The sequence below is a fragment of the Pelodiscus sinensis genome, chromosome 1 (assembly GCF_052426305.1).
Source record: "Pelodiscus sinensis isolate ZL-2025 chromosome 1, ASM5242630v1, whole genome shotgun sequence".
In the NCBI taxonomy this organism is placed as follows: domain Eukaryota; kingdom Metazoa; phylum Chordata; order Testudines; family Trionychidae; genus Pelodiscus; species Pelodiscus sinensis.
Genome location: NC_143052.1, coordinates 142,842,357 through 142,862,786, shown reverse-complemented (window position 1 = coordinate 142,862,786; position 20,430 = coordinate 142,842,357). Strand labels below are relative to the sequence as shown.

Genomic DNA, 20,430 nt, shown 5'->3' with positions numbered 1-20,430 from the left:
ACATCTTAAACAGGAACATAAACTTAACAACAATTCCATACTGTAAGTACAAAAGCTATCCTAAAACTTCTAAGTACAGGCAGTCCCCGACTTACGTGGATCCGACTTATGTCGGATCCGCACTTACGAATGGAGCTTTCTCGCCCCGGAAGTCGGGGCGAGAAAGCCCCGTTCGTAAGCTGCTCCGGTGCCCCTGGTCTGCTGGAGACCGTCTCCAGCAGACCAGGGGCACCGGGCGGGTTCCCGCGCTTCTGAGGCTTTGCCAGAGCAAAGCCTCGGAAGCGCGGGAACCGCTGCTGCTGCCACTTGGGTGCCGGTGCCTGTGGTCTGCTGGGGACCGTCCCCAGCAGACCACAGGCACCGGGACCCAAGCGGCAGCAGCGGGCGGGTTCCTGCGCTTCTGAGGCTTTGCCAGAGCAAAGCCTCAGAAGCGCGGGAACCCCCGCTGCTGCCGCATGAGACCCGGTGCCTGTGGTCTGCTGGGGACGGTCCCCAGCAGACCACAGGCACCCGGACTGAAGCCGCAGCCGTGGGGGGGTCCCGCGCCTCTGAGGCTTTGCCAGAGCAAAGCCTCAGAGGCGCGGGGAACCGCCGCTGCTGCCGCTTCAGTCAAAGCGGCAGCAGCGGCGGTTCCCCGCGCCTCTGAGGCTTTGCTCTGGCAAAGCCTCAGAGGCGCGGGACCCCCCCACGGCTGCGGCTTCAGTCCGGGTGCCTGTGGTCTGCTGGGGACCGTCCCCAGCAGACCACAGGCATCCAGACTGGAGCGGCAGCAGCGGCGGTTCCCCGCGCCTCTGAGGCTTTGCTCTGGCAAAGCCTCAGAGGCGCGGGACCCCCCGCGGCTGCGGCTTCAGTCCGGGTGCCTGTGGTCTGCTGGGGACGGTCCCCAGCAGACCACAGGCACCCTGACTGAAGCCGCAGCTGCGGGGGGTCCCGCGCCTCAGAGGCTTTGCCAGAGCAAAGCCTCAGAGGCGCGGCACCCCGCTGCCGCTGCGGCTCTGCTCCCTGTGTCCCTGGTCTGCTGGGGGGGGGGGCGCAGCTAGTGTGCTCCCCCCCCCCTCAGCAGACCAGGCTTTTGTTTTGGACTCTGGGGCAGAGGAGCTGGGCTGCTGCCGATTGGTCCTGCAGCGCCCGTGGGCACTACTGGACCAACCCGGCAGCACCCCAGCTGCTCTGCCCCAGGTCCTGATTCAGCCGCTGCTGGTCAGTTTCAGCAGCGGCTGAATCAGGACGTCTGGGGCAGAGCAGATGGGGTGCTGCTGGGTTGGTCCAGTAGCACCCCAGCTGCTCTGCCCCAGGCGTCCCCAAGTCAGCTTCTGCTGAAACTGACCAGCGCTGACTACAGGAAGCCCCAGGCAGAGTTGCTCTGCCCCGGGCTTCCTGGAATCAGCTGCTGATCAGTTTCAGCAGCAGCTGACTTGGGGACGCCTGGGGTTCTTAAGTTGATTCTGTATGTAAGTCAGAACTGGCGGTCAGTTTCAGCAGTGTCTGAATCTGGACGCCAGTTCCGACTTACATACAGATTCAGCTTAAGAACAAACCTACAGTCCCTATCTTGTACGTAACCCGGGGACTGCCTGTAATATTGTTGTCTGCAACGGATGTCTCAGTGCTGGGTTCCACGTTATCAATCATCATGAAACAAAGTCCGTGGCACTGTGGATTGATCTGGTATTTATTTTCTATGAATTTAATATTCCCCTGGCCTAGAAGCACCACCCAAAATACATTAGTGTATATTGCAGTATAATATCTATGGAGGCTTAATTGCTCCAATATATACAACTTGTCTTTGTAGTATCCCTAAAATGAAGCACTCTGTGAAAGAGGCTGGGCAAAAATGTTATTCTCATAAAATTAAATTCCATTGTGAAAGTGCTTTTGGGTTAGCATAGATATAACTTAGCGTCAGATGTACTTGAAAGTAAAAATGTGGAAAATATCCTACTGTTTATGCATGTTGAGATTAAGAGGTTATGGCATCACTATTCCAGTTCTTGGTTGGATTAATTTGTAAAAGCTTTGATTCTATTGTCCTAAGGAAACTTATCATCTTATTGAATGGGAATGAGTAGAATCCAGTGGGTTGACAAAGGTACACAACTGTTACTCTATGACGTGTCCAACATTCTGCTGTATTAACCCACAAGATATACAGAGTCATTCACTAAGGGTATGTCTACACTAGCCCCCTAGTTCAAACTAGGGAGGCTAATGTAGGCATTCGAAGTTGCAAATGAAGCCTGGGATTTAAATATCCCGGGCTTTATTTGCATTTTCCCGTCCGGGCGTCATTTTAAAATCCCCTTAGTCCAAACTAACTGCCCGCGGCTTCATGCAGCAGTCAAATGTTAACTCGAACTAAGTCCTTAGTTCGAGTTAACGGTTACACCTCATTCCACGAGGAATAACAGTTAATCCGAACTAAGGACTTAGTTCAGATTAACTTTAAACTGCCGCGTGTAGCCGCGGGCAGTTCGTTCAAACTAAGGGGGATTTAAAAATGGCGCCCGGATGGGAAGATGCAAATAAAGCCCAGGATATTTAAATCCCGGGCTTCATTTGCAACTCCGGTTGCCTGATTTGCCTACCTAGCTTGAATTAACGAGCTAGTGTAGACATACCGTAAGAGAATGAATCAAGCACACAGAATGCAAGGATCTAGACCAACTGTACAACCACTGGGCTGTTCTTAATGGAACAGTTTTGCTTTAACATGTAGCAATGTGCGTCACTTAATACCCTATTTAAATAATCTTATGTTGTTCATTTCCTCTGGGGCACCTGGCATTTGCCACTTTCAGAAGACAAGATACTGGGCTAGATGGACCTTTGGGCCGACCCAGTATGGCTGTTCTTATCTTCTTAGACTCATTCCATTAATAAACAGTATATCCTCCTATTAATTGAAAGAACAATGATTCTTAATCCACAAACAACATTTAAATTAATCATATATTCAAGTGAATGCACAAACAAACCCACTATCCAATGCAACTTTTGATATTCAGTAGGGGACAAGCACTGATCCAATGAAAATTGGGGTATCTCCACAGATTTCTGTGAGCACGCCATCAGGCCCCATTTGTTGTGACTAATCTAAAAGGAGCTCTATGAACCATTATGTACAGTAGAAGTAAGTTATGAATGAGCCAATGCATGGAAAAACTCTCATGTGAACAAGTAGGGGTATCTACCATATGAGTCTACTTTGAAGAATAACAGATTTATCTGGGCATATGCTTTCATGAGCAAAAGCCCATTTTGAACCATGAAAGCTTATCTCTAAGGTGCCTCAGGACTCCTTGTTGTTTTTCTCACCTGAACAGAGATTGAAAAGACTGGGATTGCTTACCTTAAAAGAGAAATGACTCAAGGGAGACATGATAAAATTATGTAAATAGCAAATGTTATACCACCTCAAACTTATTATAATTTTCAGTTTATCGAATTAATGAGAAAAATAAGAGTGGTGGTCTTAAGACTTTTGTAACTGGTTTGGGATACTAGTGACCAGGTTTAGTTCTCACCTCTCTCACAAATTTCCTGAAGCCCACCATCTTTGTGCCTCAGTTTCCCCATCAGTAAAACAGGGATATTTGTTAGTCTTCAAGGTAGACTCATACGGTGGCTACCCTATGCCTTTTTATCTCTCACCACTTCTTTTACATGATTATTAAGCCATGGTGGCTCTTTTTTAGGTCTCTTACTATGTTTTAAAATCTGGGCTATACATTTAAGTTGGGCCTCTATTATGGTGTCTTTGAAAAGTTTCCATGCATCTTGCAGAGATTTTACTCTAGTCACTGTACCTTTTAATTTCTGTTTAATTAACCTCCTTATTTTTGCATAATTCCCCTTTTTGAAATTAAATGCCAGGTACTCTAGTTAATACGAGGTACTCTAGTTTACCCATCTTATTAGTTAGACTTCTAGCATTTGTATAGAAGCACTTTAAAAAATTGCCACTGTTTATTTGTTTGCCCTTCCATGATATATTAGGTTCTTGTATATGTGATTGTTTCTTTATCATCTGCCTTCCTCTCTTTCTGACTAAAACACAGAGAATCTCTAACAATAGACTCTCCTCTAAAAGAAGTCTCCGTCCACTCCACGTGCTCCTCCGCATCAATCGGTTTTCCCCCCCATCTCTTAGTTTAAAAACTGTTCTACGACCTTTTTAATGTTTAGTGCCAGCAGTCTGGATCCACCTTGGTTTAGGTGGAGCCCATCCTTCCTGTATAGGCTCCCCCTCTCCCAGAAGTGTCCCCAGTTCCTAATAAATCTAAGCCTTCCTCCTTACACCATCGTCTCATCCACGCATTGAGACTCTGAAGCTCTGCCTGCCTAGCTGGCCCTGCATGTGGAACTGGAAGCATTTCTGAGAATGCCACCATAGAGATCCTGGATTTCAGTCTCCTTCCTATCAGCCTAAATTTGGCCTCTAGAACGTCTCTCCTGCCCTTCCCAATGTCATAGGTACCTACATGTACCACGGCTACCAGCTCCTCCCCAGCACTACACATAAGTTTATCTAGATGCCTCAAGAGATCCCCAACCTTTGCACCAGGCTGGCAAGTCGCCATATGGTTCTCCCAGACATCACAAACCCAACTATCTATGTTTCTAATGATCAAATCATCCACTATGAACACCTGCCTCTTCCTAGCAACTGGCGTTCCCTCCCCTGGATAGGTATTCTCAGTGAAAGAGGATACCATAACATCCTTTGGAAGGATGTGGGAAGACTCACTCCCCACAACTGGGCTCCTAGACCTCAATCTGTGAAACAGCCCCTTCAGATAGACACCAGCTGCCAGTGAGGATCCAGTCAGTATAGCTCTGGCTTATATAACAATCCCATATGCAGCAATACATTTTTATGTACATTGTATCACAGCTTTTAATGGCCTAGTGCTATTAGAATGGGAGTGAGGGGGAGATGGGTCACCTGAATTGGGAACCTAGGTCTAGTCTGAGAAGAAAGGAGTCAGCACACACAGGGAGGTGACTTGGTGATCCTTTAATGCAGTTAGATATTGAGTGGAACGGAGAATACATGAGAATACATGAGTCAGAAGTCAGTGGCCCTCTGTTGTCCCACTGAGGAGAAGGAGCAGCCCAGGCTCTGACCCTAGTCCTCAGGGACCAGCCATTTCCCCCTATCGCCCCCATTGATGGGTTTCCACAGCAGAGCTTTCATGTGGATGGGGCATGACTAGCTCCTCTCTGAAAACGGAGGAACTGGAGCAAAGAATGTTCTGGGGAAAGGTGTGTGTGGGGAGGGGAGGGGGGGGTGTCTTTACCCAGAATGCTCTCTGCTCCTGTTCAGGCAATGCCAGAGGAGGAGGGAAGAGAGAAGTTTTTCCCTGACATAGTTCCCGTGGAACAGAGACCCCATTGCTCATGACTCCCCACTCTGGCACAGCCACAATGGGCTGGGCTGGTGCACAGAGCAGATGGGATGAAAGGTCAGCCGATCTGCTGGGACATCTGACCTCAGCACCTGGTACCCGGTGAGATGGCAGTGTCCTAGCGTGGGAAGGGTCTATTCCTGTGACTCCTTGGCCTCCCCATATTGGCGCATGGTCTCCAAGATCCAATCTCGGTAGCGCCCCACTCTGGTGTAAACGCCGTATATGCCACACTGTGGTCCCCAGGAGACTAGCCCCCCTACATAATACTGACTGTCATTGTGGGGGTCTGTGATGGCAATGGCTCCACCACTGTCTCCAGCACAGCTGTCCTTCCGGCCATCCCCTGCACAGATCATGTTCTCAGTGAAGTGGAAAGTGGTGGCATCAGCAGGTGGTTTCAGCTTCACATTGCGGCATTTTTCCATGGTGACCACGGGGATCTGGGCCTTCATGAGATGCTGGACTCTGTCCCGCTTCTCTGTCCGGCCCCAGCCAGATATGTAGCCCACTCTGCCGTCTGTCAGCTCATACTCAGGGGAGGCACCAGGGAGGCAAAGTGGTGAGATCCTGGGGCCCATCTTCACCGGTTCCATCAGCCTCACCAGGGCAATGTCGTTATCAAAATTCGTCCGAGTGTTTGGGTCTGCCACCTTTGTCCAGCCGGGGTGAATGAACACTTTGTCTTCCTTCAGTCGAATGGCCTCTTCATTCTGGTGCAGATTGCTGATGTTGGTCACGCCAGCGTACATTGTGGACTTGCCTCTTGAGTCATCCAGCACCTGCGCCGTAGTCAGCACCCACCGCTCAGAAATGAGTACCCCACCTCCCCGGGGGTTTGGGAATAAGACCTGCCAGGGGAAGTTACCTGGCTTAGCACGAGTGCCCCCAAAAATCCTCTGTTGATCCTGGATGGGCGTACTGGGGAACCCACAGACTTGAAAGGAGAGAAAGAGAGAGACACAATAGGAGAATTACCACTTGCTGAGTGATGCCGTCTGTACATCACTGACAACCCCATAGTCCCCTCTCACCTGCCTCCTTGACACCACCCTGGTTCAACATAACCCTTGTCCGCGGCAGCACTGTGTCAAATCATTTGCATCCAAAGTTTACAGGAAAGAAAATATAAGGAATGGGGATTGGGGACAAAAAAGGGCTCCTGCCGGCCGGAGTGACTATGGGGGGAGAGAAGCCCTGCCGGCCAGAGGGTCTCGGGGGAAGTGATGGCCCCTGGCAGCTGAGGTGAGGCTGGGGGAGAATAGAATCCCAAAGGCACTGCCCTGACTCCTTCAGCCCCACTTTGCCATCTCCCTGCCCTGAAGGACCCGGGAAACACAGGATAAGTCTTCTAGTATTCCAAATATTTTCATGTTTTTCTACATTTTCTAGAAAATATTAATAAAGATTAAGTCAGTCTGAAATATACACTGATCTTACACATATTTACTTTGATCTTTTATCCTTGGTATGTAAATCCTATCAGAGGGAGCCTGCGGAATGAGTCACTGGTGAGAGACCCACCTGCAAGAGCCCTGGGGAAGAAGGTCTCAAGAATTTTTGAAATAGCCCTGGGCCACCCCGGAAGGGGCAGGACCTAAACGGGAAGGGGTGGGGCCATGATTGGTCTGGGGGTGGGGGAATCCTTTACTCCCCCTTCCCACTAGGCACCCATACCCTGGAAGAAGCTTGGCCGTTCCCCCTCCCCAGGCCAATCAGGGCTTGGGGTGGGGGTGGGGAGAGCACGTGAAGCCTCCTCCCATCCTGCCAGGAGCATTGGGCACTTTGAAGTGCCATGGGCTCCTCACAGGGCCAGGGCAGGACAAAGGAAGCTTCACGCAGCTCCCCTGCCCCCAGACACTGATTGGCCTGGGGGTGGGAGAGCGCACAAAGCCTCCTCCGCTCTCCCCCCTTCCCTCCCCCCCCCCCGCTAGCCCTGCAAGCAGTGTGTGGCACTTCACAGCACCATGTGCTCCTCGCAGGAGGGAGGAGGCTTCTCACGCTCCCCTGCCCCTAGGCACTAATTGGCCTGGGTGCGGAAGAGCAGCAGGGCATCCTTAGGTCGGCTCCACCCACTTGGCAGGCAGATCTGGCCCATGGAGGCCCTTTTGCCCACCCCTGAGCTAGAGAGAAAGGCCTGGCTGGAGCTAACTACAGGAGCAACTCCCACTTGAGCGGAAAGGGGAGGCCTGAGAGAGGATAACCAAGGTAGTCTGGCCAGGAGAGCATGGGAGAGGGTTACAGAGAGTTAACACTTAACCATTTCTTCAGGGTCTAGGCTGGTCTTTCCAGCAAAGGTGGGCAGAATCCCCCTCTATTGCCCTGCTCCAACAACACTGAATAAGCTGCTGAGGCCAGGAGGGAGAAGCTGCAGCCCAGAGAATGTGGAAAGGGTTTGTGGCCTGGGGAGGAGGCATCTGACTAAGCTGGGGAAGAACTAGCATGAGCTTGCTGGACAGCTGGGGAGGTTGAACCTTTTTGTTTACCTGGATACATTTTAATTTGTTTGAACAGCTAACACTTGAGCACCAGCATAGCCAAGATCAGGAAAACTGAGGCAGCAAGGTCAAATACTATCTGTGATGGGACCTGTTTTGGTTCACTAGAAGACCAGCAGAGCTTATGTACAGGCCAGCTGCTTTTGGGTGCCCCTCTGATCTTGGGTCAGCTGTCTTTAAAATTAGAGAGAAGTGGTACACACACACACACACACACACACACACACTTCTTTGGGATACTTAGGAAAAACACACACAGACACACACATAGACAGCTCTTTGTGATACCTGGGACACACGCTGGAAGCTCTGTTCCCATCTCTTTGCTGACCCATTTCCCATTGTCTGAACACTGATATTCCCCTTGAAAAACACAAAAACATGGAAAGACTTTCAGTACAAAACACCATGAGCATGTGACCAACGGCTCTGGGGAACTGTGGCTGGAATGGATGACTAATGACCTTGTCTGATCTCCTGCAAAACACAGGACATGGGACGTTCCTTGATTTATTGATTTCTGCGTGGGCTAGAACAGATCTTTTAGACAAACCTCTGATCTTTATTTTAAAATTGCCTGTGATGGAAAAGTCAGAAAGACCCATGGTCAGTTCCAAGTTCTCTGCCTTGTTAAAAAGTTGTCTTATTTCTGGTACAAATTTGTCTAGCTGCAATGTCCAGCTACTGGATCTTGTTATATTTTGGGATGTAAGACTGAAGATTCTATTATCCAATTTCTGTTCCCCATGGGAGTACTTATAGACTGAGACCGAGTCACCCGTTAACCTTCTTTTTGTGACGTTAAATAGATTGAACTCTCTAATGTAACACTAAGCCATGCTTTCCCTACCTTTAATCGTTCTCATAGCCCTTCTCTGAATGCTTTCCAATTCAGCAACTTCTTTAATGAATTAGGAAAACAGAACTGGACCTGGCTCCAGGGCTCTCTACTTCCTGATACCCCAGAGAAGTCAAGCTCAGGGGGCTGGGAGCATGGAGCAGCCTGCAGGGGCCACTTCAGCTCCCACTGACCATGGAGTGAGTTCGGGGAGGATCCCTGCTTCAGTGCAAGCCCCTATAGTGCCCCGAGCCACTTGCTGGGGGAGGGATTAAGAGGGTGGAGTGGGGGGCGGAGCAGCAGTGGGAATTGGGGAAGGGATGGAGCAGGGGCAGGGTGTGTGGCAGTTTCCCCAGAACCCAGCATCTGGGGTACTGGATGGGGTTGCCCCAGGCCCTAAATCCCCATTGGGGGATTCCCTGGCTCATCCTGAGTGGCATGGTGAAAAGGGAGCCTCCACTCCTCAGTGGAAGGCTGCTGATCCCAAGCAGGCCCTTATAGCAAGTGAGTTGCCTGGGTTTTCCCCAAACACTAATGCCCGGGGAAGGCTTCCTGTCTCCTGCATCTGCCTTTGCCACCACCCAGATACTGGTGAGACCCCAGGCTCCTGGATCCTGACAGAATCATGGAACAGGGAATGCCTGACACCTACACTCTCCTGCCTTTAAAGCAGACAGGGCACCCTTGGGACAGGCACTTTCCCAGCTCTGATTTCTATGGCTCTTCCTGCACCAGGACTCACCGTTCCCTCTGTGGGTGACCATGTGGTAATAAGGCTGGTTGCACTGGTAGGTGACCTCTGCCTGGTAGTCGTTCTTCCCTGGTTCCCTGACATAATGGAAGGCCCCGTTGGTCAGATTTTTGGGGTCACCACAGCTCACAACTACAAACGAGAACAAGAGAGGAGTCAAGGGGGAGCCATGTTGCTCACTGCAGCAATGGGATTCAGAGACTCATGCTGGACTCAGCTGGAACATATGGTGGGAGGGAGGGATGGAGACTGTCCATGAGCCCGCTGGGGGGCATGCAGGTCCAGTCCCTATTTGGCAGAGCCTAGAGCTGCTTGAAAACTGAGATGAAGGCCACACGCAGATTCAAAGTTGTTCAGAGCTGACCAGTATTCTCTCGAAGGGTACGTCTACACTAGCTCGTTAGTTCGAGCTAGGTAGAGTAATAAAGGCAAGTGGAGTTGCAAATGAAGCCTGGGATTTAAATATCCCGGGCTTCATTTGCATGTTCCTGGGCGCCGCCATTTTTAAATCCCCCTTAGTTCGAACTCCGTGCCCGTGGCTACACGCAACTACATGCAGCACGGAGTAGATAGTTTGAATTAAAGATCCTAATTCGAACTACCGTTACTCCTCATTCCACGACCTGCCACCTGTGTGCAGTGACATGGGGGGGTCTGTGCCCCGGCGGCACCCCTCCTCTGGCCACCGCATCCATGACCCACTGTTGCCGGTACCACTTCCTGTACTGTGGCGGCGATGTGACACTTCCCCCTCCTTGTCCCGCCTGTCAGAACATGGCGGAGGTAAGAGCCCGGCTCTGGGGCGGAGGCTGGCTGGGAACTTGTTGCTCAGGGCCGTGGCCAGGAGGAGCATCCCACAAGTTAGTTACATGGGAGGGGAGGCCACCCTGTATCCCTCCCGCAGACCTCTGCCCCGGGCACGGCCCCACCCTGGTGGCAGAGGTCCTATGTTGGGATGGGGGGGGCTGGGGAGTTGTGGGGTGCGCTCTATGCTGCTCCTGGGCCGGGAGCAGTGCCTCGAGGTGGAGACAGAAATGCAGCCAGAGATGAAATGGCCTTACTTTGCGGAGGATGGCCGGCCATGGGGGCACCACCCCTGTGAAAGGAGGGGCAGGCCAGCCTCAAGGGAGGGCACCACCCAATGGAATGTGGGAAGCCTGGGGGGAGCAAGGGCTCCACCCTTATGGGAGGGATGGAGCAGCGGGAAGTGCTACCTAAAAAGGAGGTGGGGAGGCTTGGTGATTCGAATGGCAGTGGAGGTAGCCAGGTAGCCTATGGGTTTGGGGTGGGTAGCTCCTGAACTGTGTGCCTGGAGAGAGGGTCAAGGTTGTTTTTCTCCAGTTCGGGGACCCCCTTGGAGGTCTAAGCACTATTCACATTTGTTTCCTTTTGTGGGTCATCTATGATGTGCTATAAAAAGGTTCACTTGAGATTTGTGTGGTAGGGATTTGCATCTTCAGATGGGATATGGTAGGGAAACGTTTTACCCTCCGTGGGGAATTGCTCATTCATGTTCTGGATAGAGGGAGTAGAAATGTTGCTGAGAGTTTCTTTGGTTTCAAATGGAAAGTTTGAACTCATATGCTGGTAGAACCATTTCAGTGAATTACATTGTAAATGTTCATTTGCAATTCATACAGTAAAGCCTTCTTTAGAGGGAACGTTTTTAGAAACAACTGACTCACAGTTAATAAACTCAGGGAGCCCTGTCCCTTTTTAGAATGCAGATTGATGTCATTTGCGCACGCACCCTCCCCAGAGAGCCCTGCAGCCAACATTTGCTCCCAGGACACGATCCATTGACAAGCCCCTGAAAACATTAATTCCTCCGCCCCCCAAAAATATAATGCCTATTCCACTGTGACACAGAGCCCTGCCATGTGTAAAAGCCAATAAAAAAAGATGGACGGGTGGCCAACATTTTTTTTGCTTGGGGCGGCAAAAAACCTAGAGCTGGCCCTGTGTGTAGGATACACTCTCCATTGCACACCTCAACAATAGCATATTGAATATTTCTCTCCACTCGCATTGTATCTCAGGGCTAGATTTTATTTTGGATCAGAGGTGAGTTAATCCCATGTCCTCCCGATTTCTTTCCTTAGGCAACATTTGCATCCATGCTCACAGCCCAGTCTTCCTTTCTAGTACCCTGATTTCTTCTGAGATTACTATCTCTCTGACCCTGTACACACACGCAATGGAAGCTCTGGGAAGAAGGAAGTATACCACCATGTGGGGCACACCCAAGACAAGTTCTGGGAAGAAGTATACCACCACGTGGGGTACAGCAGGTTCACTAGAAAAGAGGCCCCGATGCTGCAGGAAACATAGCACATGAATAGGCACCAGAGTATTCTAGATTGCATGACCAGCTGTACCTCACACCTCAGACTTGTGGAAAATTACAGACTACGCCAAGGCAAGCTGTAGCAAGCCGATAGAAGATAGTAGTTTGTCTCAACGAACATTGGACCAATATAGCATTGAACAGGTTCAGCAGCATTTGCCCTTTGTAGCAGTTGTGGTTTATGCACTAAATACCTTGGTCCTTCTAACAAGAATGGGATTCATCCTTACCTGTGTAATGTGCCAACACTATGTACATTTGTCATGTCGGAGATGAATTGCAGCGTAGTCAGCTTTGCCTGACAGAGCAAAGGTAAGTTATGACCTGAGCACTTCTTCAATAGCAGCAGTACATTGACCCCACGCCCTCATACTAACTGCTTCTCTTAAGAGAGCCCACAAGACCTGTTTTTTGTGAATGCTCTGAGACCCGTGGCCATTTCCTGTACTGAAGTCCACATCATCTTCAAACTACACAACTAACTAGAGGCCGGCCAGGAGGTATTCCAGGAATACTGGCTAGCTGGAAGTGCTCTGCTGCTACTCTCTGTTGGGTATTTTGAATAATGCTGAAACTGTAGAGTTTCTGGAGGCCCTCTATGTGTGTATCTTTCTCAGTTGGTTTGAATTGTATAATTCAATAATTCATGTAATGACTGGAAAAATGGCTTTCAAACTGCAGGAGGACCTGTTTACTTGCATATGTGACCAGCTGCTGGCATATGCTGTAAGGGGCAGAGACATAGGGTATGTCTACACTAGCTTGTTAGTTTGAGCTAGGTAAGGTAATTAGGGCAACCGGATTTGCAAATGAAGCCCGGGATTTAAATATCCAGGGCTTCATTTGCATGTTCCTGGGAGCCGCCAGCGAAAATGAAGGTAGTGCCGGCTTCCTGCAGGGTGGACGGAAGCCCTGGAGCTGCGTGCCACTTCCGGGGGTTCCGGAAGTGTGCCGGCTGCTCCCCTCCTTCAGGTCTGTGGCGTGCTGGAACTTGCGGGGGGGCAGTTACCCAGTGGAGGCATGCACCGGGGCTTCCCTCCTCTGCGAGAACCATAGAGCTGGAAGAGACCTCAGGAGGTCATCAAGTCCAGTCCCCTGCCCAAGGAAGGACCAATCCCAACTAAATCAACCCGGCCAGGGCTTTGTCAAGCTGAGACTTAAACACCTCTAGGGATGGAGACTCCACTACTTCCCTAGGTAACCCATTCCAGTGCTTCACCACCCTCCTAGGGAAATACTATTTCCTATCCAACCTGGACTTCTCCCACAGCAACTTGAGACCATTGTTCCTTGTTCTGCCATCTGTCACTACTGAAAGCAGCCTCTCTCCATCCTCTTTGGAACCTCCCTTCAGGAATTTGAAGGCTGCCCCCCTCACTCTTCTCTTCTGCAGACTAAATAGACCCAACTCTCTCAGCCTTTCCTCATAGGTCATATGCTCCAGGCCCCTAATCGTTTTCGTCACCCTCCTCAGGACCCTCTCCAATGCATCCATATCCTTCCTGTAATTGAGGGCCCAGAACTGGACACAATACTCCAGATGTGGCCTCAGCAGAACCAAATAAACAGGAATAATCACATCTCTGGATCTACTGGCAGTGCTCCTCTTAGTGCAACCTAATATGCCATTAAATCATAGAATCATAGGACTGGAAGGGACCTCAAGAGGTCATCGAGTCCAGCCCCCCGCCCTCAAGGCAGGATCAAGCTCTGTCTACACCATCCCTGACAGATGTCTATCTAACCTGTTCTTAAATATCTCCAGAGAGGGAGATTCCACCACCTCCCTTGGCAATTTATTCCAATATTTGACCACCCTGACAGTTAGGAATTTTTTCCTAATGTCCAATCTAAACCTCCCCTGCTGCACTTTAAGCCCATTAGCCTTCTTGGCTACAAGGGCACACTGTTGACTCATCTCCAGCTTCTCATCCATTGTAATCCCCAGGTCCTTTTCTGCAGAACTGCTACTTAGCCATTCAGTCCCCAGCCTGTAACAACTCTTGGGATTCTTCCGTCCCAAGTGGAGGACTCTACACTTGTCCTTGTTGAACCTCATCAGATTTCTTGTGGCCCAATCCTCCAATTTGTCTAAGTCACTCTGGACTCTATCCCTGCCCTCAAGCGTATCTATCTCTCCCCCTAGCTTAGTGTCATCCGCAAACTTGCTGAGGGTGCAATCCATCACCTCATCCAGGTCATTAATAAAGATGTTGAACAAAACCAGTCATAGAACCAATCCTTGGGGCACTCTGCTAGAAACCGACTGCCATCCTGACATTGAGCCATTGATCACTACCCGCTGGGCCCGACCTTCCAGCCAGCTTTCTATCCATCTTACAGTCCATTTATCCAATCCACATTCCCTTAACTTGCTGGCAAGAATATTGTGGGAGACCGTATCAAAAGCCTTGCTAAAGTCAAGATATATCACATACACTGACTTTCCCATGTCCACAGATATCATTGAAGCTAATCAGATTGGTCAGGTACGACCTGCCCTTCATGAATCCATGCTGACTATTCCTGGTCACCTTCCCCTCTTCCAAGTGCTTCTAAGGGAAGGGAAGGGGAGTTGGCCCCGGAGGAGGTTCGCGCGGGAGCTTCCCTCCTCTGCGGGGGAGAAGGGGGGAATCCTGGGAGGAGGCTAGTGCAGGGGACTCCCTGCCCCACTGGCACCCTGTCCCCTGCTGCAGAACCCTGTCCCCTCCCCCAGGCACCCTGTCACCTCTCCCTTGTGCCCTGCTGCAGAACCTTGCCCCCACCCCAGCACTCTGTCCCCTGCCCCATCACCCCCTAGCACCCTTTCCCAGTACCATGTCCCCTGCTCCCACCAGCACAGTTGGGGCCACATTAGTGAGGCTTGGGGGGTTTTGGGGAGGCATTTTTTTCATGTCCCTTGTGTGGCCCCAACTGACTTTTCTGTGGGTCAGTGACCCCTTGACTCAAAACAGGTTCTCTGCCCTTCTCATAAATAAAGACAATGCAGAAACTTTTTGTGTTTTACGTAGTATTTTATTTAAAAATGAAGCCTGGCCAACAAACCCCCAATTGGGGCCAAGCCCCCATCTGGCTGCAGCATTATAGCACTCCTGCACACACACACCCCAGACCCTAAATCTGAGCCTATCATACACTGGAACCCCTTGCTCTGAGCCCCTCACATATCCCAACCCAAATTCCTGCACCCTCACAGCCACAAGCCTGTGGCTTGTTTAGTACCGCAACCCTCCATCTGACTCCAACACTCTCCAGCCTGGAGCCCCCTCCCCAAGCCAGCATCCCCTTCTCCACCTCCTCCTGCACCCAAATTTCCTCCCAGAGCTTGCACCTCTCACCCCTTCCCATACCCAAATCCCTCGTTCCCTCCCCAGAGCCCACACATCCTGCCTCAACCCAGTGAGGGTATGGCTAGACTGCAGGAGTTTTTTCAGGATTCCAGAGATATCCTGGAAAAATTCTTCCGCATCCAGGGATGCATTTGTTCTTCTGCTTTTTTCGGTAACCCCTACATTCCTTGTTCCATGAGGAATAAGGGGGCTTCCAAAAGAAGGGGTTTTTCTAACATTTGGTCCAGTCTAGACAGGTCAAATGTTGGAAAAACCTCTTCCTACAGAAGAATTGGAAAAAAAGTGGCAGTGTAGAGTGTATAAGGGCTGGGGATAGCAAGTGATGGAGAGGAGGAGAATAGAGAGGGCAGGGCTTCAAGGAAGGGGTGGGGTCTTGCAGGAAGGATGGGGTGGTAGATCTTTGCTTGTTCTAAGATTTAAGAAATGATCTTGGGTGTAAAAAAGTTGGAGACCACTGGTCTAGGCAGGGGACTGGACTCAATGATCTCTCAAGGTCCCTTCCAGTCTTAGTATTCTATTATTCTATGATTCTGTGATTATATGGAGAACAAGGGGGTGGGGAAAGGTGTCGTCAAACAGATAATCTTTTAACGTGCTTGTTCCTTTTACAACACTGAATATAATTTTCACTTGTATTTGTTAAAAAGCAGAGGGGAGAGAGGGGAATCAATCTTCTCTCTTACCCACTGGCTTATAAAATAAAAGAGCTATTTGGCTTATGTAGTCCCCTTACTAAAGGGGCCTCTGTTTTATTCTGAAAAGACTCTGTGTGCCACAATCCAAACTACAATTCCCATGAGCCTTTGGGAAAAAACAGGAAGAAAGGACTCTGGTGAGAGAGAGGACTGATCTCTCCATGTGCTTGAAGAAAGAGGCCTAGCAGTCTGGGACTCTGCCTTGGAGTTTGGAACCAGAGGGGGTGGATAGGGCTTTCCCCAACTCAACACCATCACCACTGGGGTGCTCAGGATCTCTTTTGGATTAAAACACCAGGCGCCCAGGCACACTTGTGAGTGTGACCTGCTCCCCAGTAACCCGGGGAGGAAAAAGGGGGTTACACTTACTTCTAACAGCATTCAACTCTGCAAAGCTAAAAAAAATCCCAAAGGCTTATCTGCAGCAGAAAGGAGCTAACCTGTATTGTGTATCATTTCTTGATAAAAGTTTTAAAGCAAGCCCAGGGGGGTTGAATCTCTAATTCACAGCAGGCTGTTAGCTGGAGCCTCACAGCCTCCTCACTAATAACATAGAGGGAAAACTTTTATAAACTGGTTGTTACAAAGGGTTTGTGATTTAACCCTAGGGCTGGAAGAGCTAGCTGGATGAGGGGAAAAAACGTCTTCAAATAGGTTTTTCTTTGCTTATTCCTTTAGAAAACGTGATAGGGTATGTCTACACTACAAAATTAATTCAAAATAACAGCAGCTATTTCAAATTAACTTTAATAGCGTCTACACAGGCAAACCACTATTTCAAAATAAATTCAAAATAGTGGAGCCCTTATTTCGAATTTGGTAAACCTCATTCTATGAGGAATAACACCCAAATTCGAAATAGCTAATTTGAAATAAGTGCTGTGTAGACAGTTATTTTGAATTAGGGGGCCTCCAGCCCTTCCCAGGGAGCCCTGCTGGCCACAACCAGAAAAATTCGTCTGCTCCCTCCCCCCCCCCCCCCCAAGCCCCGGAGCCCTTAAAGGGGCAGACTCTGGCCACAGAGCGGGGACGGGAAGATGCAAATAAAACCTGGGATATTTAAATCCCGGGCTTCATTTGCAACTCCGGTTCCCTGATTTGCCTACCTAGCTCGAATTAACGAGCTAGTGTAGACATACCCCCAGATACACAAACCTGGAAATCCCGGAAGACCCATCATCTCAAGCACTGGCACACTCACCAGGGCCAGACTAAGGGGTGGGCTAGCCAGGCAGCTGTCCAGGGCGCCAACCTACAGGGGGGGCCCGGCTCCTGGGGAGCTGCAGCGGCCGCCCATGGTGGGGACCATGTTAACCCCCGCAGCACCGGCCAGCAGCACCCTTCCCCCCGCGGCCACAGGGCCCTGCACGGCCAGGCACAGTTTTCTATATCTTCATCTCTCTCGCATCAACAAAAAAGGACTCCCTCGGCTGTTTAAACTGTTTCATCTTTCTCTTGCTGTTTTCTCTACTTCATACAGGATCTCTAGCTAATCTTTCTGCTACATGTTTCCGTTCACCCTGTTTTTCTTCCAAAAATCCCTCTCCATCTTCCTCTTTTATTAAATTAGCTTTTACTTTTTAAATTTAATTTTTTTAAATTTTTTCAAACTTGTTCTTTAAACTCCTCTCCTTAATCAGTAAACGAACAAGCTGTTTTTTCTTTTATGATCCACTTCTTCATCTTCTTTTCTAATTAGCCTTTTGCTTTTACAACATTTATTTATTTTTTTTATTCTTTTTTAAAACCAATAATTTTACAAAGTATTTACTAACCTTTACAACAAACTCCTCTCTCTCGTTGTTTCTACACTTCTCTTCCTTTTTGCCTCTATACCTAACCACCTTATTACAAATGTTTCTCTTTTTTAATTCTTTTTTATTCCTTTTTCCAACTTTTCCTTTCATAACTAACATCTTTCCATAACCACCAAGTTTCTCCTTAGTTTCAGAACCTCACTTCATATTCAATCCTAAACAAACATTTAGGATTTTAAAATTCCTTTTCTATAAGGACTCTTACAAAAACAACCTGATGTTTTGAAATATAAGCATACAATATTCCCCTGGCCAAACACAGAAAAATACATTAATATGTTTTAAAAATAGCTAACAGTGGCAAACTTATAACCCCTTCCACTGTGGGCTCTCCTGTATTTGTGCCCTTCTTCCTCTATGTCAATGTCTACTCTTTCTCTCAAGGCAGCAGGAGTGGTGGTCGCTCTGCAGCTGGTAACTGGGGCGGCAGGAGCAGAGGTAGCCGCCCACGTAGTTGTGACAGAGGTGCTGGCACACAGGCCCCTCATTTCACTCAATGGTGTTGCCGGGGGCACACCCATCCAGGTCTGTGGGGACTGGCTGCTGTCCTGAGGCCCCCACCTGCTGGGGATGGGGCGCAGGACACGGCTGTGCTTTCCTGCATGGGGTCACGGGATGCTCTCCTACTCACCCACAGCTTGGTAATAGGCCAGGAAGCCCTTATAGGGGATAACGGTGCCGTTCTCCTCATTGGAGAAGTCCGAGTGGAACATCAGCCTCATGCGGTTCCCTTTGGACACAAACTCCCTGGCTCCCGGGTGGTTGCCTGTGGTTGAGCCTTGCCGGCCACAGTACCGGCCCAGGTCTTTCTTATCTGCTGTGATCTGTCAAGGAGAAAGGGGGATGGGAATTCAGGGACCTTGTGAAATTCAACCTGCTCCATGTATCACCATTCCCTGGTGCAGGCATCTCTGACTCCCTCCGTCTCCTCAGTGCCTGTGGGACAGCCAGGAGAGCCTGTGCCCTGAGGTCCCCAAATCCTCCACCCACTCCACAGCATGCCCCAGGGCTCTGCTGCACTCACCTTGACAAAGTCATAGAGGCAGGACTCAGAGGGCTCCAGGTCAAAGAGCCCGAAGTTCAGCTTCACCACAAAGCCCTTGGGGACGGTGATGTCCCAGGTGCTGATGTTGTTGTTGGGGTACGGCTTGGGGTAACAGGGGGATGTGATCTCCCCAAAAAGCTTCTCTGAGGTTGGGCTGGAATTGACCATTCCGGAGAGCAGAAACTCCCACAGGAGGTGCAGGAGGAGCCTGTGAACACAATGTACATGGGGGAGGAGTGAGGAGGAGGAGTATTACTAGTTAGATCTGGGCCATGTGCAGCCGGCAGAGACTTCACTGGAGGCTCCTGTGCAGCCCAGCACACCCTGCGCACTTAGCACTGACCAGCTGGTAGAGACTCAGCGGCGACAGGAGAACTGGAGAGACCCAAGATCCCGCTGGGCACCAGCCACTCGCCAGGGGTGTGACGCCCTCCGAGCAGGAGGCCATTTCAGTGGGGACCAGGGACAGGCCCTAGGGCTCTGGCTGCTTGTCACACACCAGCCTGGACCCGGGTCTCTCAGAACAGGGGGAAACAGCCCGAGATCCGGCTTTCTGGGCTCCAGGGGTTGCCCTCTGCCTGGCTTTGGGCCACCTGGTTTTGCTTTTGTTTGTCAGTTCAGGAGCTGGCTCAGCTCAGGGTCCAAAGGCCCTCGGCCCGGTGGCAGTGATCCCCGGCCGTGCCTGGGTCCCCTCCTGCCACTCCCTGCTGCCCCCCATCCTGTTCCCAGTCTGGGGGATTCTTGGGGCGGGGAGCCATTACGCTCCCCCAAACATTCCCCTTCCCTGGCAGGAGATCAGCCCGAGGGGGGATCCCACCCTGCCCCCTTCTCTCAGGAGGGGTGTCAGTGGGGTCACAGTGGGGCTTGGATGTAGCCCCTTCCACCTCTCATCTTGCCCCAGAGCCAGACTCTTCAGTCCCCCTCCTCCCCTTCTGCTTCCCAAAGGTGCCAGCACCTCCCTCCCGGACTGGCAGCACTCACATGGCTTCAGTGTCTCACTCCAGGTGCTCTAGCCTGGGCTCCAGCTTGTAACCAGCACAAACTCTTAACCCTGCCAGAGCTAATGCAGCAACAGAAGGTCGGGGGGAGGGAGAGGGGCTGAGAAGGGGGGGGGGGGACTGGCATGGTGAATGGGTTTCATTAGCCTGCCCTCTGCCGCCCTCTGCTGTCTCTTTGCAGGCGCTCTGATCATAGAATGAGGGCCCTTTCTTTTTTAAAGGGGATATAACAAGGAAAAAGCCATAGAATCATAGAGCTGGAAGAGACATCTGATCTGTTTCCTTTAAGCCAAAATAAGGCAAACACCCAAAGGGGGACGGAAAAGAACAGCAAAAGTAGAAATTCTGTTCCTGTCTCTGGTGTTGACTGTCAATTGCAGCCCCACTGCTGGAGAAAACAGTCTTGGCGTATGGTGTTATTAGCCAAGACAAGACCTGACAAACTTATACCAGTATCAGGCAGGCTGCTTAAGATATTGCTTTTAGCTGCCTCTCTGGTCACGTGCTTTCCCAGCAGTGTTGCGAAAGAGACTCTTGGCCAGCTAAGCCAGTCTGATGGTAAACAGAAGAGTGACAGGAAACAGAAAAGAAGATGAGGAGGCAAAAGGCTGTCTGAGAGAGGGAATGACAGAAAGCACCAAGGGTCACCTTACATTCCAGATGTTGTTCACGACTTAGCT

General features: G+C 50.3%; 1 protein-coding gene across 1 annotated transcript; it reads right to left on the bottom strand.

Annotated features, from left to right (window-relative positions):
* Positions 1-5,005: 5,005 nt before the first annotated feature.
* Positions 5,006-19,879, bottom strand: LOC102450019 (complement C1s subcomponent-like). The gene is made up of 6 exons (XM_089771804.1): positions 19,734-19,879; positions 18,732-18,960; positions 18,339-18,531; positions 9,490-9,630; positions 8,198-8,272; positions 5,006-6,348 (listed from the first exon to the last, which is right to left on the bottom strand). Coding segments are annotated over exons 1-6 (1,443 nt in total). The 5' UTR covers positions 19,736-19,879; the 3' UTR covers positions 5,006-5,545.
* Between the last annotated feature and the right edge of the window lie 551 nt (positions 19,880-20,430).